Source organism: Strongylocentrotus purpuratus, unplaced genomic scaffold (assembly GCF_000002235.5).
Source record: "Strongylocentrotus purpuratus isolate Spur 01 unplaced genomic scaffold, Spur_5.0 spur5_scaffold_20, whole genome shotgun sequence".
Taxonomy (NCBI): Eukaryota; Metazoa; Echinodermata; class Echinoidea; order Camarodonta; family Strongylocentrotidae; genus Strongylocentrotus; species Strongylocentrotus purpuratus.
This window is the reverse complement of record NW_022145606.1, coordinates 52,313,786-52,341,090: the sequence shown is the minus strand read 5'-3', so window position 1 is coordinate 52,341,090 and position 27,305 is coordinate 52,313,786. Positions and strand designations below refer to the sequence as shown.

At 42.8% G+C, this 27,305-nt stretch overlaps 1 protein-coding gene and 1 long non-coding RNA gene across 2 annotated transcripts; one reads left to right on the top strand and one right to left on the bottom strand.

Annotated features, from left to right (window-relative positions):
• Positions 1-611: 611 nt before the first annotated feature.
• Positions 612-24,986, top strand: LOC583990 (inactive hydroxysteroid dehydrogenase-like protein 1). Its single transcript, XM_783875.5, has 7 exons — positions 612-835; positions 4,147-4,269; positions 15,375-15,485; positions 16,116-16,216; positions 17,405-17,521; positions 20,448-20,675; positions 21,244-24,986. Exons 1-7 carry the CDS (start codon positions 622-624, stop codon positions 21,418-21,420), a joined length of 1,071 nt encoding a protein of 356 aa, XP_788968.2. The 5' UTR covers positions 612-621; the 3' UTR covers positions 21,421-24,986.
• Positions 24,278-27,305, bottom strand: LOC115927550. The gene is made up of 2 exons (XR_004065725.1): positions 26,579-27,305; positions 24,278-26,350 (listed from the first exon to the last, which is right to left on the bottom strand). It is a non-coding gene; the product is annotated as an uncharacterized LOC115927550 (long non-coding RNA).

Here is a 27,305-nt window from a genome sequence, read left to right as displayed (position 1 = left end):
ACACCTACAGTGAATAGATCTGATTTTTATTAGTATTTAATATATGTAACTGGATTAGCATTGCCCCCCCCCCCCCCCCGTGTTGTACATTATCCTCCTTCCCCTATTTCTTTACTTTTTCATTATCTTTTTTCTGTTTTTTTTTTTTTTTTTTTTTAGTCTACCATATTTTGTAAATTAGTGGTAGATCTGATATTTATTTATAGTCTGTATAGCTAACTAGATTATATTAGTCCCCTCCCCCTGTAATATAACCTACTTCTTTAAAAAAAAAATGTTGTTTCTGTAAAGGTGATCTGTGTTTTAACAAGCTGTGCTTTTTTAACAGACCACCTCTTTTTCCACATTTGTTAAAGTCTTTATAACTGTTTCATTGTTAATGTATTTATGCTAGTTTACGATGAACTTGTTACTACTGTTACTGAATGAAATGTTTTTTTATGCAAGTGGAAAGAAATAAAAAATCTTGAATCTTGAATCTTGAATCTTGAGATAGACAGGGAGCAGGCATATCAGAGAGGTAGAGAGAGGGAGAGAGAGAGAAAGAGAGGGAGAGAGAGAAAGAGAGAGATGACAAATCTGTTTACTGTTAACAGCCTTAAACAAAGACTAGTGGTAAACATGGCTGCAGTGGTAGATGGTTTTGATCTTCTTTTCCGACAAGTTTCGAACGGTTTTCATATCTACTCTGAGGTCTTGTCATTGATCGGAGCTTACTATGTGACAAAGAAAGTTATTGTCACCTGTTACAGGGTGCAGTATGTTATCCGGATGCATCTTTATCCTAAACTGAGACCAAAACGAGATCTTGTCAAAGAATTCGGAGAGTGGGCAGGTAAAAACATTTCAGTCCCATACCTTCATTTATATGTGAGAAATATGTTGTCTCTTAGACTAAGTGTGTACGCACTACGTGTTTATCATTATCTCTAGGGTTAGGGTTAGGGTTAGGGTTAGGGTTAGGGTTAGGGTAATGATGACCACAAAATTTGGGGTCTGAAATTTGGGGTCTGTTTTAGTAGGCTATATTTTGGATACCTTGCTGCACTAGCGCCACTTTGTCTGGCATAATACCAGTAGGTGGCGCCATTACATGTACATACATTGATATGGATTTACATTGATCAAGATACATCACAGTGTCTCGGACTAATGCACTACGTGTACGGACTACGGTAGTCATGCCTGACCACACATAGCTGCATTAGATCTAGCTAGCACAGAAAGAAAAAAATTAAATCATTTCGGGGGCTACTTGTCAAGCTTGCTTGCATGAGAATGACAATTTTTCATTTTGCATTGAACTGTAGTCTAGATCTAGAGTAAAGGAGGGGTTTTTCGTCCACTTAAGACAAAATCCTATTTTTTGGACCCTTTACTTCCTATTTATTATCATTTCATGTTCAAATCATGAAGCAAATATTATTATTATTTAAACAAAAAAAAGAATCCAAGAAAAAAATCACGAATTGCCATGACAATATTCATTTCAATTTTCACTGTTTCGGAGGCAGTTTAATATCGGCATAACGAAACCAGTTTTCGGCCGCATGTACAAAGTCAATATAGGAAGCTCGCGCGCGCCCCATGCGTTTCCACGCTGATCTATAGTACTAGCGGGCAGAGCAGGTATCCCACGCCGCAGCTCGCCGGGCCGAAAACTAGTACTGCGGTGATCGGAATTTGGAATCTGAATTAGACAGAGATATCGTGTGTGCGTTGCGGTGTCCGGCTGCATTGATTTAATACATGCGGTGAGATTAGTGCTGTAACATCACGGATATCTCCAATTCCGTTTAACCGCCTGTCAAAACCGGACGGTTTTCGGTTAAACGATTTATTAATTTTTTTTTTTTTTTTTTTTTTTTTTTTTTTTTTTTTTTTTTTTTGGCCGTGTGAAAAAGCAGGAAGGTGATTTAACTAAAGGCGCCGATTTGTGCTTGTGAACTAGTCACAAATAATAGTAACAATGTCGTTTTAGAATAATGTGTAAGATCATTAAAGTAAATGAAAAAAAGTAGAGGACCTAGGATAGAACCTTGTGGTACACCATGTGTTAAACTTGGATGAATATATATTGAGATCTATTACAAAGATTACTTTCAAACCAAGATGACAGACAAATTGGAGTGTTGTTCTAGTTTCCAAGTGGTAAGTCATCACACCGATTACTGAGCTGGGAGACATTGCCAGGCATAGTGCAAGGTGGAGGGGCATAAATCGAAACTTTAAAAAAAAAAAATTAAAAAAAAATTATTAAAAAAAAAAAAAAAATTATTAAAAAAAAAAAAAAAAAAAGAAAAAAAAAAAAAAAAACGGGAAAACGAAACCGTCCAATTGAAATCGGAATCCGCCATGGGCGGTCGGATACCGGACAGTTAAACGTTTGACTACAGCACTAGGTGAGATACTTTTGAGCTTGCGACTAACACAAAATCAGGCTCTAAATCTAAAAAATACTTGAAATAAAGCTCATTTTATGGTACCCATATTTCTTACAGACACGCCTAAGATACTTGATTTTTCAGATTCGGGTAGCGGGACCGCCGATCACATCGCTAAAATGTGATATTTTAAGATATATTTTTCATTGCAAATGTGGTTCTTCAGCAACTCTGGCATGGTATGGTACATGTATGTGTGGCATGGTATGGTATGTGTGGCATATGTGATATGCTGTTATGTGATGTATTTTAAAGGGATTTTACCATGCATCCAACGGATTGGCCGAAAACTGGTGATGGTCGATTACCCCCTCTTTTACTCTATGCACATTTTGGCGCTAGTGTAGTTCCGTATCCATTTTTTTAAGCAGTTGAATATCCATTCTTCAGCAGTTGAATATCCATTCTTCAGTAGGGGCACTGGTCCGAGAATAAGGATCGTCTTCATAAACGAAGATGTTCCATATTTTTGATCGGCACGTTGGCGATGCAAAAAACGGATTCCGGGATGATTTTCTTGATGCATTTTACATTGACTTTGTACAGAGACCTTCACATTATGAGCAATAAATCCTTGGGAAGACGGACAACCCATAAAAGTAGACGGTCAACTAGGGTTATTCTCCCCTGGGGAATCCAAATTTGGCATTGCCAGTGGGCGGTTCGGTAACCCGAAACCCGTAGAGCGCCGATGAAAAAAAACGTATGCGAAAATGCAGACGATCCTTGTTAAATATGAGGACGCATTTTGTCCGCGTTTATGAGGATATCCTCGTTTATGAGGACGATCCTCGTTTATGAGGACGATCCTCGTTTATGAGGACGATCCTCATTCTCGGACCAGCGCCCCTACTGTTCTTAACAAAGGAAATTTAGCCCAATTTTTTACTAATTTTAATCATAATCATATATCACATTTTCCACCTGAATTTGGATCACATCCGAAATCAGGAAGCCTCCGTTTAAGGCTTCGATGTCGACATCGTCGCTCAGTACCGACTCTACGCTAGCTTTGCAACTTAAACTGAAGCTATCAGTCCAAAATTATGCATCTTCTCGTATGGATTATGGTGTCGTGCATGCGCGTAATACCATAAACCATATGAGAAGTTTGACAGAAACCGACTATACGCATTCCCTTGCTAATTCCATGGCCATATTTTTATGCCCCGAAAATCCCCCAAAATGTCATTTTACCTCATGCATATCCCATGCATTTTATTTTCTAAATTAGGCCTAAGCTATAATACATCGGTTCCACTTACCAACTTGACTGAATTAATCCGTTTAATGGTCCCTTTTTAGGAAATTATGGGTCAAAATCGACATCCATGTTGAAAATCTTGCAAGCCATATTTTAACTCTCGCTGTGCATGACTTCATCTAGAGTGAGTGAGTGAGTGTATTGGGTTTTTACAGACGTGTATCAATCAGATATGATCCCTTCTAGTCTACGCCGAAGGCAAAATGATTATGAAGGAAAAACTGCGCGAGCTACAAGCTCGTAATGGCATTATCACAGTTTTTCTTCATAATTTCATAATAAACATAGCATTATAAATATCAATATCAGACATGTTGCCCCGGGGTGCAAGATAGGACGCTTGTAGCGTGCCCCCATTTAAAACAATTATACAATAACAATTAACATTACATTAATTTCTACTTAGATCCCTTTTCTCTCTTGCTCTCCTCTTGTCAGTTGTAACTGGTTCCACCGACGGTATAGGTAAAGCATATGCTATGGAATTAGCTCATCATGGAGTGAACATCATTCTCATCAGTCGCTCTAACGAGAAACTCAGGAAGGTGGCTTCAGAGATCGGTAAGTGAACATCATTCTTATTAGTCGCTCTAATGAGAAACTCAGGAAGGTGGCTTCAGAGATCGGTAAGTGAACATCATTCTTATCAGTCGCTCTAACGAGAAACTCAGGAAGGTGGCTTCAGAGATCGGTAAGTGAACATCATTCTTTTCAGTCGCTCTAGTGAGAAACTCAGGAAGGTGGCTTCAGAGATCGGTAAGTGAACATCATTCTTATCAGTCGCTCTAGTGAGAAACTCAGGAAGGTGGCTTCAGAGATCGGTAAGTGAACATCATTCTTATCAGTCGCTCTAATGAGAAACTCAGGAAGGTGGCTTCAGAGATCGGTAAGTGAACATCATTCTTATCAGTCGCTCTAGTGAGAAACTAAGGAAGGTGGCTTCAGAGATCGGTAAGTGAACATCATTCTTATCAGTCGCTCTAACGAGAAACTCAGGAAGGTGGCTTCAGAGATCGGTAAGTGAACATCATTCTTATTAGTCGCTCTAATGAGAAACTCAGGAAGGTGGCTTCAGAGATCGGTAAGTGAACATCATTCTTATCAGTCGCTCTAATGAGAAACTTAGGAAGGTGGCTTCAGAGATCGGTAAGTGAACATCATTCTTATCAGTCGCTCTAGTGAGAAACTCAGGAAGGTGGCTTGAGAGATCGGTAAGTGAACATCATTCTTATCAGTCGTTCTAACGAGAAACTCAGGAAGGTGGCTTCAGAGATCGGTAAGTGAACATCATTCTTATCAGTCGCTCTAACGAGAAACTCAGGAAGGTGGCTTCAGAGATCGGTAAGTGAACATCATTCTTATCAGTCGCTCTAGTGAGAAACTCAGGAAATAGGCTCAGAGTTCGGTAAGTGAACATCATTCTTATCAGTCGCTCTAGTGAGAAACTAAGGAAGGTGGCTTCAGAGATCGGTAAGTGAACATCATTCTTATCAGTCGCTCTAGTGAGAAACTCAGGAAGGTGGCTTCAGAGATCGGTAAGTGAACATCAGTCTTATCAGTCGCTCTAGTGAGAAACTCAGGAAGGTGGCTTCAGAGATCGGTAAGTGAACATCATTCTTATCAGTCGCTCTAGTGAGAAACTAAGGAAGGTGGCTTGAGAGATCGGTAAGTGAACATCATTCTTATCAGTCGTTCTAACGAGAAACTCAGGAAGGTGGCTTCAGAGATCGGTAAGTGAACATCATTCTTATCAGTCGCTCTAACGAGAAACTCAGGAAGGTGGCTTCAGAGATCGGTAAGTGAACATCATTCTTATCAGTCGCTCTAGTGAGAAACTCAGGAAATAGGCTCAGAGTTCGGTAAGTGAACATCATTCTTATCAGTCGCTCTAGTGAGAAACTCAGGAAGGTGGCTTCAGAGATCGGTAAGTGAACATCATTCTTATCAGTCGCTCTAGTGAGAAACTCAGGAAGGTGGCTTCAGAGATTGGTAAGTGAACATCATTCTTATCAGTCGCTCTAGTGAGAAACTAAGGAAGGTGGCTTCAGAGATCGGTAAGTGAACATCATTCTTATTAGTCGCTCTAATGAGAAACTCAGGAAGGTGGCTTCCGAGATCGGTAAGTGAACATCATTCTTATCAGTCGCTCTAGTCAGAAACTCAGGAAGGTGGCGTCAGAGATCGGTAAGTGAACATCATTCTTATCAGTCGCTCTAATGAGAAACTTAGGAAGGTGGCTTCAGAGATCGGTAAGTGAACATCATTCTTATCAGTCGCTCTAATGAGAAACTTAGGAAGGTGGCTTCAGAGATCGGTAAGTGAACATCATTCTTATCAGTCGCTCTAATGAGAAACTTAGGAAGGTGGCTTCAGAGATCGGTAAGTGAACATCAGTCTTACCAGTCGCTCTAGTGAGAAACTTAGGAAGGTGGCTTCAGAGATCGGTAAGTGAACATCAGTCTTATCAGTCGCTCTAGTGAGAAACTTAGGAAGGTGGCTTCAGAGATCGGTAAGTGAACATCAGTCTTATCAGTCGCTCTAGTGAGAAACTTAGGAAGGTGGCTTCAGAGATCGGTAAGTGAACATCAGTCTTATCAGTCGCTCTAGTGAGAAACTTAGGAAGGTGGCTTCAGAGATCGGTAAGTGAACATCAGTCTTATCAGTCGCTCTAGTGAGAAACTCAGGAAGGTGGCTTCAGAGATCGGTAAGTGAACATCATTCTTATCAGTCGCTCTAGTGAGAAACTAAGGAAGGTGGCTTCAGAGATCGGTAAGTGAACATCATTCTTATCAGTCGCTCTAGTGAGAAACTCAGGAAGGTGGCTTCAGAGATCGGTAAGTGAACATCAGTCTTATCAGTCGCTCTAGTGAGAAACTCAGGAAGGTGGCTTGAGAGATCGGTAAGTGAACATCATTCTTATCAGTCGCTCTAGTCAGAAACTCAGGAAGGTGGCGTCAGAGATCGGTAAGTGAACATCATTCTTATCAGTCGCTCTAATGAGAAACTTAGGAAGGTGGCTTCAGAGATCGGTAAGTGAACATCAGTCTTATCAGTCGCTCTAGTGAGAAACTCAGGAAGGTGGCTTCAGAGATCGGTAAGTGAACATCATTCTTATCAGTCGCTCTAGTGAGAAACTCAGGAAGGTGGCTTCAGAGATCGGTAAGTGAACATCAGTCTTATCAGTCGCTCTAGTGAGAAACTCAGGAAGGTGGCTTCATAGATCGGTAAGTGAACATCAGTCTTATCAGTCGCTCTAGTGAGAAACTCAGGAAGGTGGCTTCAGAGATCGGTAAGTGAACATCATTCTTATCAGTCGCTCTAGTGAGAAACTCAGGAAGGTGGCTTCAGAGATCGGTAAGTGAACATCATTCTTATCAGTCGCTCTAATGAGAAACTTAGGAAGGTGGCTTCAGAGATCGGTAAGTGAACATCATTCTTATCAGTCGCTCTAACGAGAAACTCAGGAAGGTGGCTTCAGAGATCGGTAAGTGAACATCATTCTTATCAGTCGCTCTAGTGAGAAACTCAGGAAATAGGCTCAGAGTTCGGTAAGTGAACATCATTCTTATCAGTCGCTCTAGTGAGAAACTAAGGAAGGTGGCTTCAGAGATCGGTAAGTGAACATCATTCTTATCAGTCGCTCTAGTGAGAAACTCAGGAAGGTGGCTTCAGAGATCGGTAAGTGAACATCAGTCTTATCAGTCGCTCTAGTGAGAAACTCAGGAAGGTGGCTTCAGAGATCGGTAAGTGAACATCATTCTTATCAGTCGCTCTAGTGAGAAACTAAGGAAGGTGGCTTGAGAGATCGGTAAGTGAACATCATTCTTATCAGTCGTTCTAACGAGAAACTCAGGAAGGTGGCTTCAGAGATCGGTAAGTGAACATCATTCTTATCAGTCGCTCTAACGAGAAACTCAGGAAGGTGGCTTCAGAGATCGGTAAGTGAACATCATTCTTATCAGTCGCTCTAGTGAGAAACTCAGGAAATAGGCTCAGAGTTCGGTAAGTGAACATCATTCTTATCAGTCGCTCTAGTGAGAAACTCAGGAAGGTGGCTTCAGAGATCGGTAAGTGAACATCATTCTTATCAGTCGCTCTAGTGAGAAACTCAGGAAGGTGGCTTCAGAGATTGGTAAGTGAACATCATTCTTATCAGTCGCTCTAGTGAGAAACTCAGGAAGGTGGCTTCAGAGATCGGTAAGTGAACATCAGTCTTATCAGTCGCTCTAGTGAGAAACTCAGGAAGGTGGCTTGAGAGATCGGTAAGTGAACATCATTCTTATCAGTCGCTCTAGTCAGAAACTCAGGAAGGTGGCGTCAGAGATCGGTAAGTGAACATCATTCTTATCAGTCGCTCTAATGAGAAACTTAGGAAGGTGGCTTCAGAGATCGGTAAGTGAACATCAGTCTTATCAGTCGCTCTAGTGAGAAACTCAGGAAGGTGGCTTCAGAGATCGGTAAGTGAACATCATTCTTATCAGTCGCTCTAGTGAGAAACTCAGGAAGGTGGCTTCAGAGATTGGTAAGTGAACATCATTCTTATCAGTCGCTCTAGTGAGAAACTCAGGAAGGTGGCTTCAGAGATCGGTAAGTGAACATCATTCTTATCAGTCGCTCTAATGAGAAACTTAGGAAGGTGGCTTCAGAGATCGGTAAGTGAACATCATTCTTATCAGTCGCTCTAACGAGAAACTCAGGAAGGTGGCTTCAGAGATCGGTAAGTGAACATCATTCTTATCAGTCGCTCTAGTGAGAAACTCAGGAAATAGGCTCAGAGTTCGGTAAGTGAACATCATTCTTATCAGTCGCTCTAGTGAGAAACTAAGGAAGGTGGCTTCAGAGATCGGTAAGTGAACATCATTCTTATCAGTCGCTCTAGTGAGAAACTCAGGAAGGTGGCTTCAGAGATCGGTAAGTGAACATCAGTCTTATCAGTCGCTCTAGTGAGAAACTCAGGAAGGTGGCTTCAGAGATCGGTAAGTGAACATCATTCTTATCAGTCGCTCTAGTGAGAAACTAAGGAAGGTGGCTTGAGAGATCGGTAAGTGAACATCATTCTTATCAGTCGTTCTAACGAGAAACTCAGGAAGGTGGCTTCAGAGATCGGTAAGTGAACATCATTCTTATCAGTCGCTCTAACGAGAAACTCAGGAAGGTGGCTTCAGAGATCGGTAAGTGAACATCATTCTTATCAGTCGCTCTAGTGAGAAACTCAGGAAATAGGCTCAGAGTTCGGTAAGTGAACATCATTCTTATCAGTCGCTCTAGTGAGAAACTCAGGAAGGTGGCTTCAGAGATCGGTAAGTGAACATCATTCTTATCAGTCGCTCTAGTGAGAAACTCAGGAAGGTGGCTTCAGAGATTGGTAAGTGAACATCATTCTTATCAGTCGCTCTAGTGAGAAACTAAGGAAGGTGGCTTCAGAGATCGGTAAGTGAACATCATTCTTATTAGTCGCTCTAATGAGAAACTCAGGAAGGTGGCTTCCGAGATCGGTAAGTGAACATCATTCTTATCAGTCGCTCTAGTCAGAAACTCAGGAAGGTGGCGTCAGAGATCGGTAAGTGAACATCATTCTTATCAGTCGCTCTAATGAGAAACTTAGGAAGGTGGCTTCAGAGATCGGTAAGTGAACATCATTCTTATCAGTCGCTCTAATGAGAAACTTAGGAAGGTGGCTTCAGAGATCGGTAAGTGAACATCATTCTTATCAGTCGCTCTAATGAGAAACTTAGGAAGGTGGCTTCAGAGATCGGTAAGTGAACATCAGTCTTATCAGTCGCTCTAGTGAGAAACTTAGGAAGGTGGCTTCAGAGATCGGTAAGTGAACATCATTCTTATCAGTCGCTCTAATGAGAAACTTAGGAAGGTGGCTTCAGAGATCGGTAAGTGAACATCATTCTTATCAGTCGCTCTAGTGAGAAACTCAGGAAGGTGGCTTGAGAGATCGGTAAGTGAACATCATTCTTATCAGTCGTTCTAACGAGAAACTCAGGAAGGTGGCTTCAGAGATCGGTAAGTGAACATCATTCTTATCAGTCGCTCTAACGAGAAACTCAGGAAGGTGGCTTCAGAGATCGGTAAGTGAACATCATTCTTATCAGTCGCTCTAGTGAGAAACTCAGGAAATAGGCTCAGAGTTCGGTAAGTGAACATCATTCTTATCAGTCGCTCTAGTGAGAAACTAAGGAAGGTGGCTTCAGAGATCGGTAAGTGAACATCATTCTTATCAGTCGCTCTAGTGAGAAACTCAGGAAGGTGGCTTCAGAGATCGGTAAGTGAACATCAGTCTTATCAGTCGCTCTAGTGAGAAACTCAGGAAGGTGGCTTCAGAGATCGGTAAGTGAACATCATTCTTATCAGTCGCTCTAGTGAGAAACTAAGGAAGGTGGCTTGAGAGATCGGTAAGTGAACATCATTCTTATCAGTCGTTCTAACGAGAAACTCAGGAAGGTGGCTTCAGAGATCGGTAAGTGAACATCATTCTTATCAGTCGCTCTAACGAGAAACTCAGGAAGGTGGCTTCAGAGATCGGTAAGTGAACATCATTCTTATCAGTCGCTCTAGTGAGAAACTCAGGAAATAGGCTCAGAGTTCGGTAAGTGAACATCATTCTTATCAGTCGCTCTAGTGAGAAACTCAGGAAGGTGGCTTCAGAGATCGGTAAGTGAACATCATTCTTATCAGTCGCTCTAGTGAGAAACTCAGGAAGGTGGCTTCAGAGATTGGTAAGTGAACATCATTCTTATCAGTCGCTCTAGTGAGAAACTAAGGAAGGTGGCTTCAGAGATCGGTAAGTGAACATCATTCTTATTAGTCGCTCTAATGAGAAACTCAGGAAGGTGGCTTCCGAGATCGGTAAGTGAACATCATTCTTATCAGTCGCTCTAGTCAGAAACTCAGGAAGGTGGCGTCAGAGATCGGTAAGTGAACATCATTCTTATCAGTCGCTCTAATGAGAAACTTAGGAAGGTGGCTTCAGAGATCGGTAAGTGAACATCATTCTTATCAGTCGCTCTAATGAGAAACTTAGGAAGGTGGCTTCAGAGATCGGTAAGTGAACATCATTCTTATCAGTCGCTCTAATGAGAAACTTAGGAAGGTGGCTTCAGAGATCGGTAAGTGAACATCAGTCTTACCAGTCGCTCTAGTGAGAAACTTAGGAAGGTGGCTTCAGAGATCGGTAAGTGAACATCAGTCTTATCAGTCGCTCTAGTGAGAAACTTAGGAAGGTGGCTTCAGAGATCGGTAAGTGAACATCAGTCTTATCAGTCGCTCTAGTGAGAAACTTAGGAAGGTGGCTTCAGAGATCGGTAAGTGAACATCAGTCTTATCAGTCGCTCTAGTGAGAAACTTAGGAAGGTGGCTTCAGAGATCGGTAAGTGAACATCAGTCTTATCAGTCGCTCTAGTGAGAAACTCAGGAAGGTGGCTTCAGAGATCGGTAAGTGAACATCATTCTTATCAGTCGCTCTAGTGAGAAACTCAGGAAGGTGGCTTCAGAGATCGGTAAGTGAACATCAGTCTTATCAGTCGCTCTAGTGAGAAACTCAGGAAGGTGGCTTGAGAGATCGGTAAGTGAACATCATTCTTATCAGTCGCTCTAGTCAGAAACTCAGGAAGGTGGCGTCAGAGATCGGTAAGTGAACATCATTCTTATCAGTCGCTCTAATGAGAAACTTAGGAAGGTGGCTTCAGAGATCGGTAAGTGAACATCAGTCTTATCAGTCGCTCTAGTGAGAAACTCAGGAAGGTGGCTTCAGAGATCGGTAAGTGAACATCATTCTTATCAGTCGCTCTAGTGAGAAACTCAGGAAGGTGGCTTCAGAGATTGGTAAGTGAACATCATTCTTATCAGTCGCTCTAGTGAGAAACTCAGGAAGGTGGCTTCAGAGATCGGTAAGTGAACATCATTCTTATCAGTCGCTCTAATGAGAAACTTAGGAAGGTGGCTTCAGAGATCGGTAAGTGAACATCATTCTTATCAGTCGCTCTAACGAGAAACTCAGGAAGGTGGCTTCAGAGATCGGTAAGTGAACATCATTCTTATCAGTCGCTCTAGTGAGAAACTCAGGAAATAGGCTCAGAGTTCGGTAAGTGAACATCATTCTTATCAGTCGCTCTAGTGAGAAACTAAGGAAGGTGGCTTCAGAGATCGGTAAGTGAACATCATTCTTATCAGTCGCTCTAGTGAGAAACTCAGGAAGGTGGCTTCAGAGATCGGTAAGTGAACATCAGTCTTATCAGTCGCTCTAGTGAGAAACTCAGGAAGGTGGCTTCAGAGATCGGTAAGTGAACATCATTCTTATCAGTCGCTCTAGTGAGAAACTAAGGAAGGTGGCTTGAGAGATCGGTAAGTGAACATCATTCTTATCAGTCGTTCTAACGAGAAACTCAGGAAGGTGGCTTCAGAGATCGGTAAGTGAACATCATTCTTATCAGTCGCTCTAACGAGAAACTCAGGAAGGTGGCTTCAGAGATCGGTAAGTGAACATCATTCTTATCAGTCGCTCTAGTGAGAAACTCAGGAAATAGGCTCAGAGTTCGGTAAGTGAACATCATTCTTATCAGTCGCTCTAGTGAGAAACTCAGGAAGGTGGCTTCAGAGATCGGTAAGTGAACATCATTCTTATCAGTCGCTCTAGTGAGAAACTCAGGAAGGTGGCTTCAGAGATTGGTAAGTGAACATCATTCTTATCAGTCGCTCTAGTGAGAAACTAAGGAAGGTGGCTTCAGAGATCGGTAAGTGAACATCATTCTTATTAGTCGCTCTAATGAGAAACTCAGGAAGGTGGCTTCCGAGATCGGTAAGTGAACATCATTCTTATCAGTCGCTCTAGTCAGAAACTCAGGAAGGTGGCGTCAGAGATCGGTAAGTGAACATCATTCTTATCAGTCGCTCTAATGAGAAACTTAGGAAGGTGGCTTCAGAGATCGGTAAGTGAACATCATTCTTATCAGTCGCTCTAATGAGAAACTTAGGAAGGTGGCTTCAGAGATCGGTAAGTGAACATCATTCTTATCAGTCGCTCTAATGAGAAACTTAGGAAGGTGGCTTCAGAGATCGGTAAGTGAACATCAGTCTTATCAGTCGCTCTAGTGAGAAACTTAGGAAGGTGGCTTCAGAGATCGGTAAGTGAACATCAGTCTTATCAGTCGCTCTAGTGAGAAACTTAGGAAGGTGGCTTCAGAGATCGGTAAGTGAACATCAGTCTTATCAGTCGCTCTAGTGAGAAACTTAGGAAGGTGGCTTCAGAGATCGGTAAGTGAACATCAGTCTTATCAGTCGCTCTAGTGAGAAACTTAGGAAGGTGGCTTCAGAGATCGGTAAGTGAACATCAGTCTTATCAGTCGCTCTAGTGAGAAACTCAGGAAGGTGGCTTCAGAGATCGGTAAGTGAACATCATTCTTATCAGTCGCTCTAGTGAGAAACTAAGGAAGGTGGCTTCAGAGATCGGTAAGTGAACATCATTCTTATCAGTCGCTCTAGTGAGAAACTCAGGAAGGTGGCTTCAGAGATCGGTAAGTGAACATCAGTCTTATCAGTCGCTCTAGTGAGAAACTCAGGAAGGTGGCTTGAGAGATCGGTAAGTGAACATCATTCTTATCAGTCGCTCTAGTCAGAAACTCAGGAAGGTGGCGTCAGAGATCGGTAAGTGAACATCATTCTTATCAGTCGCTCTAATGAGAAACTTAGGAAGGTGGCTTCAGAGATCGGTAAGTGAACATCAGTCTTATCAGTCGCTCTAGTGAGAAACTCAGGAAGGTGGCTTCAGAGATCGGTAAGTGAACATCATTCTTATCAGTCGCTCTAGTGAGAAACTCAGGAAGGTGGCTTCAGAGATCGGTAAGTGAACATCAGTCTTATCAGTCGCTCTAGTGAGAAACTCAGGAAGGTGGCTTCAGAGATCGGTAAGTGAACATCAGTCTTATCAGTCGCTCTAGTGAGAAACTCAGGAAGGTGGCTTCAGAGATCGGTAAGTGAACATCATTCTTATCAGTCGCTCTAGTGAGAAACTCAGGAAGGTGGCTTCAGAGATCGGTAAGTGAACATCATTCTTATCAGTCGCTCTAATGAGAAACTTAGGAAGGTGGCTTCAGAGATCGGTAAGTGAACATCATTCTTATCAGTCGCTCTAATGAGAAACTTAGGAAGGTGGCTTCAGAGATCGGTAAGTGAACATCATTCTTATCAGTCGCTCTAATGAGAAACTCAGGAAGGTGGCTTCAGAGATCGGTAAGTGAACATCATTCTTATCAGTCGCTCTAATGAGAAACTCAGGAAGGTGGCTTCAGAGATCGGTAAGTGAACATCATTCTTATCAGTCGCTCTAATGAGAAACTTAGGAAGGTGGCTTCAGAGATCGGTAAGTGAACATCATTCTTATCAGTCGCTCTAATGAGAAACTCAGGAAGGTGGCTTCAGAGATCGGTAAGTGAACATCATTCTTATCAGTCGCTCTAATGAGAAACTTAGGAAGGTGGCTTCAGAGATCGGTAAGTGAACATCATTCTTATCAGTCGCTCTAATGAGAAACTCAGGAAGGTGGCTTCAGAGATCGGTAAGTGAACATCATTCTTATCAGTCGCTCTAATGAGAAACTTAGGAAGGTGGCTTCAGAGATCGGTAAGTGAACATCATTCTTATCAGTTGCTCTAATGAGAAACTCAGGAAGGTGGCTTCAGAGATCGGTAAGTGAACATCATTCTTATCAGTCGTTCTAATGAGAAACTCAGGAAGGTGGCTTCAGAGATCGGTAAGTGAACATCATTCTTATCAGTCGCTCTAATGAGAAACTCAGGAAGGTGGCTTCAGAGATCGGTAAGTGAACATCATTCTTATCAGTCGCTCTAATGAGAAACTCAGGAAGGTGGCTTCAGAGATCGGTAAGTGAACATCATTCTTATCAGTCGTTCTAATGAGAAACTCAGGAAGGTGGCTTCAGAGATCGGTAAGTGAACATCATTCTTATCAGTCGCTCTAATGAGAAACTTAGGAAGGTGGCTTCAGAGATCGGTAAGTGAACATCATTCTTATCAGTCGCTCTAATGAGAAACTTAGGAAGGTGGCTTCAGAGATCGGTAAGTGAACATCATTCTTATCAGTCGTTCTAATGAGAAACTCAGGAAGGTGGCTTGAGAGATCGGTAAGTGAACATCATTCTTATCAGTCGCTCTAATGAGAAACTCAGGAAGGTGGCTTCAGAGATCGGTAAGTGAACATCATTCTTATCAGTCGCTCTAGTGAGAAACTCAGGAAGGTGGCTTCAGAGATCGGTAAGTGAACATCATTCTTATCAGTCGCTCTAATGAGAAACTTAGGAAGGTGGCTTCAGAGATCGGTAAGTGAACATCATTCTTATCAGTCGCTCTAATGAGAAACTCAGGAAGGTGGCTTCAGAGATCGGTAAGGACAATTCCACTCCTCAAATTGGCACTGTGATATTTCTAATGCTATGTTTATTCATGATACATGTTCTAGTCCAAAAACAGGTTATATTGAATGAATGAATGTTGCATAATAGAAACAAAACAAATGTCAGCCTGGATCTTAAATATCTCATAATAATAATATAGACATTGTTTTATTCATATTTCATCAATATTTGTAGTACAAGAAACACTATCATAAATGTTAGTAATCTTTTGTTAATGTTTCTATTTTAGAATCTTTCTATGGAGTAAAGACTCATGTGATTAAAGCAGATTTCAGCCTTGGATCTGAGATATATGAAGACATCTCAACTAAACTACAGGGCATGCAGATAGGTATCTTAGGTAAATATTCAGTGTACAGAGCCTTGACAGTCATTGACAAAATTCACAAGTAAAAAGAAGCCTAAATAAATATGTGTTCAACTTCTCTCAAAAGTACATGGGCTCGTTTAAAAACGTTGATATATATATATTACACTATGGGAGGGGGAGTCTATTGTGTGGTTGTGACAGTGGCATAAATATTTACAATTTAATAGTACAGTATTAATGACTGCTTTTAGAGAAATAGTTGTTTATATAAGCTCAAGGGAAGGTTAAAAATTGTGCTATTGCCCGAGGCGTGCCGAGGGCAATAGCCCAAATATAAATCCAATTATTATTATTAATATTAAATGTTGAGTTTATCTTTGAAATTAATTGTTATGCTCTGTGCAGACTGCATTGAGATCAGTTTGTTAATCCCCCTCTCTCTTAATCCCCCTCTCTCTTAATTCCCCCTCTCTCTTAATCCCCCTCTCTCTCTTACCCCCTCTCTCTTAATCCCCCCTCTCTCTTAATCCCCCTCTCTCTTACCCCCTGTCTCTTAATCCCCATGTCTCTTAATTCCCCCTCTCTCTTAATTCCCCCTCTCTCTTAACCCCCCTGTCTCTTAATCCCCCTCTCTCTTACCCCCTCTCTCTCTCTTGACAGTGAACAATGTTGGTGCCATGGATTATCCACAGCTCTTCCTTGAGATGGATGCAGATCGTATAAGACAACTCATCAATATCAATATTGGAGCTGCTACCATGGTAATTGCTCTCAATCATACTCATCATACTAGTCATCACCATCACAATTGAAGCACAATTATATATCATATGTACAAACGAATTCCAATTTTGCTACCATAATGCTACCATGCATAATGTTTTACGTGTAATTTTACTTTGTCACTAATGTATACTTTGTAAAAGAAATTGCATTTCAGCTCTCGGGCCGCGAATGTTTTTTAATGAAATAAACCATTTTAAATAAAAAAATTAATAAATAAATCAGCAAAATCATCATTAGACAGATCATCATGACAATTGATATTATTTATTTGCCTTACAATGAATGTCTTCTCTGCTTCATGTACCTGTAGATGTATCAATTATCATCTCTGTAGAAGTGAGGCCTCATTGCCATGTGATATGTACATGTAAACTGGCCCCCCCCAAAAAAAAAAACGGCTGTGGCAAAAGGAAATTAATCATGTGTAGTGTGCTTTTTGTATCTGATAGCACTCAGGTATATGAGTATGCATAGCGTCTCTTTCTTACACTTGTCATCCCTACTTCCCATTCATAGTCATTTATTAATAACTAGTGCTGTGGTCAAATGTTTAACTGTCCAGTATCCGACCATCCATGGCACTATCCGTTTTCAATTGGACGGTTTTGTTTCCCTTTTTTATTTTGAATATTTTTTTTTAATTGGAAAATCGAAAATGTACATAATTAGAAACAAAATCACCAAACAAAAACAGAGCCTTTACTGTCGAGCATGCTTTGGAATAATGACTGGGTTTCACTTTCTTTATGAAGCTGATGAATTAAGTTTTGCTAACATTATAGTCATCATAAGTAAGCCCTGACTGTTGAATGTTGAATTGCAGAGCAACAATCTACACGATAACAATCATTTACAAGATTGTAGATTGAGAAGTTGACTTGTAAAACTAAGTTTCCAGCCTTGAAATACTAGCACAATACTTCACTGATGCCATTTTTTTTGTTAAAGTTTTTTTTTAAATCGTTTAACCAAAAACCGCCCGTTTTTGACTAGCGGTTAAACGGAATTGGAAATATCTGTGATGTTACAACACTATTCATAACCATCTATTTTATAATCATGTAAAATAGGGCTTAACCACATTATGTATGATCAAGCCTTCAGCAATTTTCCATTAGTCCCCTAATAACCCTTTATTTCTTATTACTTTGTTTGCTGTGTAGATGACAAAGCTTGTTCTACCTCAGATGGTTGAGAGGAAGTGTGGAGTAGTGGTGAATGTCTCCTCAGGAACGTCCATTCATCCCAGCCCACAACTAGCCCTATACTCAGCATGTAAGGTGAGACAGAGGAGGGGTAAGGAAGATGGGTGAGGAGGAGGGGTGAGGAGGAGGGGCGAGGAGGAGGGGTGAGGAGGAGGGGTGAGGAGGAGGGGCGAGGAGGAGGGGCGAGGAGGAGGGGCGAGGAGGAGGAGTATGGAGGAGAAGGGGTGAGGAGGAGGAGTAAGGAGGAGGAGGGGTGAGGAGGAGGGGTGTAGAGGAGGGGTGAGGAGGAGGGGTGAGGAGGGTAGAGGAGGAGGGGCGAGGAGGAGGGGTGAGGAGGAGGAGGTGAGGAGGAGGAGGGGTGAGGAGGAGGGGTGAGGAGGAGGAGTGAGGAGGAGGGGTATGGAGGGTAGAGGAGGAGGGGCGAGGAGGAGGAGTATGGAGGAGGGGCAAGGAGGAGGAGGTGAGGAGGAGGGGTGAGGAGGAGGGGCGTAGAGGAGGGGTAAGCAGGAGGGGTGAGGAGGAGGAGTAAGGAGGAGGAGGGGTGAGGAGGAGTATGGAGGAGGGGTGAGGAAGAGGGGTGAGGAGGAGGGGTGAGGGGGAGGGGTATGGAGGGTAGAGGAGGAGGGGCGAGGAGGAGGAGTATGGAGGAGGGGCGAGGAGGAGGAGGTGAGGAGGAGGGGTGAGGAGGAGGGGCGTAGAGGAGGGGTAAGCAGGAGGGGTGAGGAGAAGGGGTGAGGAGGAGGAGTATGGAGGAGGGGTGAGGAAGAGGGGTGAGGAGGAGGGGTGAGGAGGAGGGGTGAGGAGGAGGGGTGAGGAGGAGGAGTAAGGAGGAGGGGTGAGGAGGAGGGGTGAGGAGGAGGGGTATGGAGGGTAGAGGAGGAGGGGTGAGGAGGAGGAGGTGAGGAGGAGGGGTGAGGAGGAGGAGTATGGAGGAGGAGTAAGGAGGAGGAGGGGTGAGGAGGAGGGGTGAGGAGGAGGGGTGAGGAGGAGGAGTAAGGAGGAGGAGGGGTGAGGAGGAGGGGTGAGGAGGAGGGGTAAGGAGGAGGGGTGAGGAGGAGGTGAGGAGGAGGAGTAAGGAGGAGAAGGGGTTAGGAGGAGGAGTAAGGAGGAGGAGGGGTGAGGAGAAGGAGTATGGAGGAGGGGTGAGGAAGAGGGGTGAGGAGGAGGAGGTGAGGAGGAGGGGTGAGGAGGAGGGGTATGGAGGGTAGAGGAGGAGGGGCGAGGAGGAGGGGCGAGGAGGAGGGGTGAGGAGGAGGTGAGGAGGAGGGATGAGGAGGAGGGGCGTAGAGGAGGGGTAAGCAGGAGGGGTGAGGAGGAGGGGTGAGGAGGAGGAGGTGAGGAGGAGGGGTGAGGAGGAGGGGTGAGGAGGAGGGGTGAGGAGGAGGAGTAAGGAGGAGAAGGGGTGAGGAGGAGGAGTAAGGAGGAGAAGGGGCGTAGAGGAGGGGTAAGCAGGAGGGGTGAGGAGGAGGGGTGAGGAGGAGGAGGTGAGGAGGAGGGGTGAGGAGGAGGGGTGAGGAGGAGGGGTGAGGAGGAGGTGAGGAGGAGGAGTAAGGAGGAGAAGGGGTTAGGAGGAGGAGTAAGGAGGAGGAGGGGTGAGGAGAAGGAGTATGGAGGAGGGGTGAGGAAGAGGGGTGAGGAGGAGGAGGTGAGGAGGAGGGGTGAGGAGGAGGGGTATGGAGGGTAGAGGAGGAGGGGCGAGGAGGAGGGGCGAGGAGGAGGGGTGAGGAGGAGGTGAGGAGGAGGGATGAGGAGGAGGGGTGAGGAGGAGGGGTGAGGAGGAGAAGGGGTTAGGAGGAGGAGTAAGGAGGAGGAGGGGCGTAGAGGAGGGGTAAGCAGGAGGGGTGAGGAGGAGGGGTGAGGAGGAGGAGGTGAGGAGGAGGGGTGAGGAGGAGGGGTGAGGAGGAGGGGTGAGGAGGAGGAGTAAGGAGGAGAAGGGGTGAGGAGGAGGAGGGGTGAGGAGGAGGGGTGAGGAGGAGGGGTGAGGAGGAGGGGTGAGGAGGAGGGGTGAGGAGGAGGTGAGGAGGAGGAGTAAGGAGGAGAAGGGGTTAGGAGGAGGAGTAAGGAGGAGGAGGGGTGAGGAGAAGGAGTATGGAGGAGGGGTGTGGAAGAGGGGTGAGGAGGAGGAGGTGAGGAGGAGGGGTGAGGAGGAGGGGTATGGAGGGTAGAGGAGGAGGGGCGAGGAGGAGGGGCGAGGAGGAGGGGTGAGGAGGAGGTGAGGAGGAGGGATGAGGAGGAGGGGCGTAGAGGAGGGGTAAGCAGGAGGGGTGAGGAGGAGGGGTGAGGAGGAGGAGGTGAGGAGGAGGGGTGAGGAGGAGGGGTGAGGAGGAGGGGTGAGGAGGAGGAGTAAGGAGGAGAAGGGGTGAGGAGGAGGAGTAAGGAGGAGGAGGGGTGAGGAGGAGGAGTGAGGAGGAGGGGTATGGAGGGTAGAGGAGGAGGGGCTAGGAGGAGGAGGTGAGGAGGAGGGGTGAGGAGGAGGAGGGGAGAGGAGGGGGGCTAGGAGGAGGGATAGGAGGGGCGAGGAGGAGGAGGTGTGGAGGAGGGGCGAGGAGGAGGGGTGAGGAGGAGGGCTAGGAGGAGGGGCTAGGAGGAGGGGCTAGGAGGAGGTGGTGAGGAGGAGGGGTAGGAGGAGGAGGGGTGAGGAGGAGGGGAGAGGAGGGGAGAGGAGGAGAGGAGGAGGGCTAGGAGGAGGAGCGAGGAGGAGGGGCTAGGAGGAGGGGGTGAGGAGGAGGGGCTAGGAGGAGGGGCTAGGAGGAGGGGTGAGGAGGAGGAGGTGAGGAGGAGGGGTAGGAGGAGGGGTGAGGAGGAGGAGGTGAGGAGGAGGGGTGAGGAGGAGGGGAGAGGAGGAGAGGAGGGGAGAGGAGGAGGGCTAGGAGGAGGAGCGAGGAGGAGGGGCTAGGATGAGGGGTGAGGAGGAGGGGTAAGGATAGTTACAGACCTACCTTTATGTGCTCCACAAGCATTTGATGAAGTAATTACCATTATAACTTCTTGTTTGTTACAGACCTACGTTGATGTGTTCTCACAAGCATTAGAGTATGAATACAAGGATTATGGGATCATCGTTCAGACTCTGCTGCCCTCGTATGTAGCAACAAAGATGGCTGACTTTGGAGAGACGATGCCCAGATCTCGTTTCTTGATCCCTTCTGCAGCTGTATATGCTAAGCATGCAGTAGCAAGCATTGGAATCGCTAACAGAACAGCAGGGTATTGGCCTCATGCTGTGCAGGTACATATGATTAACTCTTGATTCTAAGGAATATGATCTAATTATCATTTTGTGTCAATTGTTATCAGGCTAATGATTTTCAAAGATGAATAAGATTCTGGAATCATTGTTTTTGTTACTGATTAATAAGAGTTGAGAAGTACATATCCATTTATATTATGTTCCTTAGTCTATTACTTTTAAAGGAAATATAGTGTACCGGTTCAAAGTCAATTGATAATCATGCTGGAAGGTAACAACTAAAATCATATAAATGTATGTTTAAAAAAAAATCCTGTTACCCGAACTGAGAGATGTCTCTTTATTATTTTCATACATGTAGATTCTTAATGTATTATTTAGAGCACATTCTCAGTAATTGAGGAATTTAAAGGATACATGATACTCCCCCTCCCCCTTAGTCTAACCCATTGAGATGGAGAAGTTAAACTCCATTCAAAATTGGTACAATGTCTGACAATGTTGTTCCTTTTATGATGAAAATACATGAGAAGGTCCTGCCTACTAATTTTTAATTTTTACGCTAACTTGATTGCCTTATTTGATCTTTCTCTCTCTCTCTCTCTAGTCCTGGATTGCAAGACAGATTCCTAGGAACACCTGGATGTGGGGTGCAAACATTCTAAATAGCGCCCTCAGAAGGCAAGCAGAGGTCAGGAGAAAGTTAAAGATTGTAAAGTCAAGCTCCAAAGGCAAGCTAGCAAGCAAATCACCAACCGCTGAATCAGCAAGCAAGTCAGTCTGACAGGCATGTTCATACTGCTGTATCAGCAAGCAAGTCAGTCTGACAGGCATGTTCATACTGCTGTATCAGCAAGCAAGTCAGTCTGACAGGCATGTTCATACTGCTGTATCAGCAAGCAAGTCAGTCTGACAGGCATGTTCATACTGCTGTGTCAGCAAGCAAGTCGGTCTGACAGGCATGTTCATACTGGTTTCTTGCCATTGTCAAAACTATTGGCTACAGTGCAATCTGTATGAGGCATGTGAACAATAAACCTGAACCAGCTTTGGCTGTTCAACAGAGCACCTTTACACTCTAACAATGTGGAAGTCCCGAGTTTAGATACACGGGGAATGAAGAATTTAGTACCCTTTTTGTAAAATGCCTCAACAATGTTTTAACAAACCTTTGTGTTCCATGCTCCAGAACTAAATAGAAGAAGCACTGACATTCTGGTTTAAATTATGATTTTGTGTCAATTTGACTGGCACATGTCTGTCGTTTCTTAAGAAAGGCAATTTAGTGTCCTTAAGTGGGGAAGGCACTTCAATTTCATATTGTAGAAGCTATATTAGCAAATTTGTAAAAATTGAAATGAATTTCAAATCCAAATTATTTGTTATAAAGATCTATGTGACATCTATATTGAGGTTTACCAGAGAATAATGATTGTGAAATATGTTGTGGAATAATGTGTATGCTACATTACAATCAAATTATCTTGGGCTGAACCTCAGATGTCACATCGGAATGACTATATTTTCATTGTGTGACCATGGCAAGTATAGATGCACTGGACTCATACTGTATGTGCATTGTGTAATACTGAAAAACAATTTTCAGAGTATTGACCTTTCTCTCACTGCCCGGCATTTCAGCTTTTTTGTCAAGTTTACCTTACCGAAATGGGTTTCATTTGATTCCTTGTCCCTGAAAATGTATGTTTAGCACTTAAAATATCTATGTTATTCAGAAGCAGAGATATAAGGAAATATCAGATTCATGGGTGCCATTTTGAAAAATGGCCGCCATGGAACTTCCCCCCACCAGGATTCCTTAAGACTTTTGATGTTATAGAGGACATATTTCTGGGTATAAAACAGTTGACAGACTTTCTGTTGCAATTAGTGGGAGGTTGACCCCTTTTTTCACAGAATGCCTGGACTACACATGATACATTTCAGATTGTATTTTCATCCATATCTATAACAGTAACAGGGTATCGTTTATCAATTCTTTGTGCTTATTGTTTCATGAAAAAACTAAATGAGTTTTGACCAAAATGTCTCTGTGTGCCCATCTACTGGCCTAGATGTTGTAGTCATGATTATGTTAGTGTTTGTAGCAGCATAGAAAGCATACATGTGTACATATATTGTAGAATATATTATAATTCCTTCTTTTTTTTTTTCCTCATCTTGATCATCATTATCAATGGATTTATGACATTATGTAGTCTTAAAGGGGAAGTCCGCCCTGATATTAAGTTGGTTTTAATAGAAGCAAAAAGTGACAAAAAAACAGGTCAGTGAAAGTTTGAGCTAATACCGATGATAAATGAAAAATTCAAATTTTAAAAAGTTGCTATCAATCAAAGACATATTGGCATCTCTGTGACGAATCTTTCCAGCTTCCTTCCCAATCGCCCATTGACAATTTGCAATCATACATTTACCCTCGATATAATTATTGCAAATACGTTTTTTTATACAACCCCTGTAATCTTAATTTATTCTGTCACCAATAACTAAGAAAATAAAAGTTCATGAAAATTTCTGTACAGAAGGAATTGGAGAGGAGCTAGCAAGATATGTCACAGTGTTGCCAATTTGTGTTTGATTTAAATTGCAACTTCAAAAATTGATAACTTTCTTATTTGTCATCTGATTTTGTTCAAACTTTCACTGATCTGTTTGTCTCATTTGTCTGCTTATATTAAAACCAACTTAAAGACACTCAGTAGTCAGCTCTCATGGGGAATTCGACACCGTCTGGGTGTTAACCCAACAACAGGTGTTGTCAATCACCCGGGTTAGCCTTGAGTTTTATGACCATTAGACCTTATGTAATGCTTTGCTTTCCCCCGTTACCCGAAAACTCTTGAGTATTATCCGAGAGATTAGGGGGGAATTCTTGACTGATCAACGGGTTTGCTGTGTGCAGATTTGTACTCCAGTCCCATTAATGGTATTTCCACCAAGTCTGGTGGCAGCGAATTATGGCCTTCTGCACATGGAAACTGCTGATACAGTCCCTTTAATATCAGGAGTAGACTTCCCCTTAGATCGTTTCATGAATGAAAATGTTCTATTGTTGAACCAATGCATCAAAACCTTTTCTAGATCTTACACAAATCTGGTGTGGATTTTGGCTTTATCATAGACCAAGATCATCATGGGAGCTAGCTTTGATCAGAAAACGGGTTTTTGCTCTGACTTCAGTTTCTAGAGTTCTTGGCCCTAGCTTTTTCCCTGCCAAAGTTCTTTCACCTTTAACCTTTTTTGACCTTTTCTTTTTGTCTGGACTTGATTTGAAATAAAGTACAGACTTCTGTTGCAGAAAAATAAAAAGCTGCAAAAGCTAATATTTCAATTATTTCTGAAGAGTGTATCAGTGCATGTTATCCCCTGCTTTAGTTAGTTAGAATTAGTGGTAACTTAGAATATACACGCATACATACAGTACATTGACCTCAGGTCTATCAAAGTAAATCTTTTAATTTAGACTTGTTATGAAATAAATTTGTCAGCTGGCATATGTAAGAAATTGTTTCCATTTATTTTCCACACAGACTTTCTGATCTTTTTCAGCATAGGGGAATTGATTTATATGATAGGATGCAGGAAAGTCAGGGAAATTGTTGAATGTTTTTTAGAAACAGTAGACACTGAATAATACACTTTGAATTTGTGAAAGTCAAGTTTACTTGTGTACATGTCAGTTTTAATATAGCTCTATACTACATATAAAGTGAGAATTCGCATGTGATGTTGTACAAAGAACCATCACAATAAATTCTTTTCGTTCTGTTTCTTCTGAGTAATGAAATTATAGACCAATGCTGAATGTCCTATCTATAAAATAATACAGAAAATACATCATTAAACCACTATTATTCCTTCGTGTGTAACATTATTTTCAGTTTCATTAATTTACTGTAATCAACAAATAATTGAGTTCACACCATAATATGAAAAGTCTGCTCACATGACAATGCATATAAATACTCTCCACATTCAGAGATCTATGAATTTCCAAGTCCAGTTTTGCTCAAACTTTCAGTAAAAAGTCATTCTTACTTTTGTGCTTGTACCATGGCAATTGTTTCACTACATGCTATTTTTCCTTGTAAACCTTTTCTTTGGGCAGGTTCCGAGCCCATGTACAAATAACACACAGGGTTTTATCTTGCAATATCGTGTAAGTGTCACATTAGAATGTCGTGTATTTTTACTTTAAAATAATAATTAAATGGAAAAAAGGAACAGAAATTGATTGATTATGAACATCTTATTATTATGTAAGTACAGTTTTTTATCAAACATGAGATGTGATATCTAAAATAAACTTGTTGATGATATAATGGAGTAAAATGACGAGTCCCTTTAATGATTGTGTGTGTTTGGCATAACAAAGGGAAGTGAGAGGTGTATGGACATGTATTAACCAGTCCCTTTAATGATTGTGTGTGTTTGGCATAACAAAGGGAAGTGAGAGGTGTATGGACATGTATTAACTTGTCTGTGATTGCAACCAATCTTATCTATCAATAATCTTTAGGTCTTTATTTTGAGTTTACTTATAAAGGCATTTAAAGGGACAGGAATTGCTACGGCCCACAAGAATGAGAGACCAATATATCGACTGGCCGTCTGAAGAGAACTGAGAAGGCCCACAGAATCAACAATCCACGAAACCAGCATGTCGCTCTCATGGGCCTTCTGACAGCTTTTCTCATGGTCCAGCAGATTGGCATTACTTGGTATTATTGGTCATGTGGCCTGTCAGTCTGATAGGATATGAGTTCTCTAGTTCGTGTTTTTCTGACTTCTTAAAGGATTTTTAATGATACCTAAAATTGCTAAGTAGGTTCTTTAACAATTTTTTAATGATTTCGTAATTGGCATCCTAGATGATTTAGTAAATGTGATGATAGATTATTCAGGTAACTACATGGGCGAAGCCAATGATCATGAGCGTACCGGCAGGAAATCCATTAATTTATGCAAACTATTTTCTAGATGTACATTTAAGACCATCAACAATCTACTCATCCGAGTCCTGTTTTTACGCTTCTTGGTTTTACACTTTTTCCCAGCAAATATTGGTTGCAGTACCAACTCCATTCCAACTGTATGGCAAGCTGCCTGTTACCATCTCATTAGTACCAAGAAACAAAGAATAAAGACAAGGAAGGTTGAGTTGACTTCTCAAAGCCAGGCAATGATTGGTATACCCGGTCTCTCCATCTCTTTCTCATCTTAGTTTTGGTGGACTTCTCAAAGCCAGGCAATGATTGGTATACCCGGTCTCTCCATCTCTTTCTCATCCCAGTTTAGGTGGACTTCTCAAAGCCAGGCAATGATTGGTATACTCGGTCTCTCCATCTCTTTCTCATCCCAGTTTAGGTGGACTTCTCAAAGCCAGGCAATGATTGGTATACTGGGTCTCTCCATCTCTTTCTCATCCCAGTTCTGTTCTGATACATACCCCATCTCTATCTCACTCTGTGGTAGAGCCTGGACACCAGGGCTCGGTCCAACACGTCGAAGAGCATGCATCTGTAGTAAAATGAACCTCTGGTTATACCCATCTTCTGTCTTGGTTGCATCCTTCATCTGGTGGCATATGATGCAGCAGATTATCAACATGATGAGAATGAGGAAGACTATGGAGACAGCAAGTGAAAAGAAAGCTGTAGGGTTGTGCCACACCGAGGGTTCTTCTGTAACTAAACAAAAAAAAAGAATTAATAATTATACAAATTAGCAGATATTGAACAGCTGTCAATGATGACATGTAGATAAGAACAAATCCATATCAGATTTCTGCATGCCATGGAGGAAACGATAATTTGCAGGGAGGGTGAGATAGAAAACTAACTAGAGTGACAGAGATAGACAGGAAGAAAGAGAAGAGGGGAACAATAGTTTGACATCATATAAGAATCGACATTTACCATGTGGTTCATCAGTTCCAGGGTTGCCATTCCTCTCTGTATTGAATAGGTCTCCTTGTCCTCATGAGTGGCTCTGTCCTAAGGTCTTCTATCTTTGGTAAATCTGTCCTTATTGATTCCGTCCGAGGAAATTCTGTCCTCATTGATTCTGTCTTCGGCAACATAGAGTGACTCTAGCTGATGTGATATAGCCAATGTTGACATCATTCTTATGGATGTACCTGACTGGTCTGTACTAGCCAAAAAGGATGATGTCAAAGGGGGATCTGTGTGGCCATGGCTTGGACTGGTGAATTTAGAATCATCTGTCGAAAAATGTTCACTTGTTGCTTGGAAATGTTGGTTCTTTGTCGCGCTCGTAAATGGAGAATAACTGCCAGTAGGCGATACCGTTGTCTTTCGGAAGGTGGTTAAGATTGAGATAGTCCTTGTGGATTCTCTTGTCAAAGTTGCCAACACAACGGTTGTAGTTTGTGATGGTGACTCGCTTGATGGCAGAAGTGTAGGATCTAAGAGCGGAGTTCCCGTTGTACCCGTGGATACACTACTAGTAGATTTTGTAGTTGTTTGATCAGTGACATAATATATTTCAGTTATGACTTCAGTCGGTACAGTGCTCTGGTATCTGTTTAACTTGCTATCCAATGGTCTAATGATCTTCCCTGGTACGTGTCCGATGCAAGCAGTAATTAAGAGGAGAATAGTTTTACCGTCCCGTATATCCATG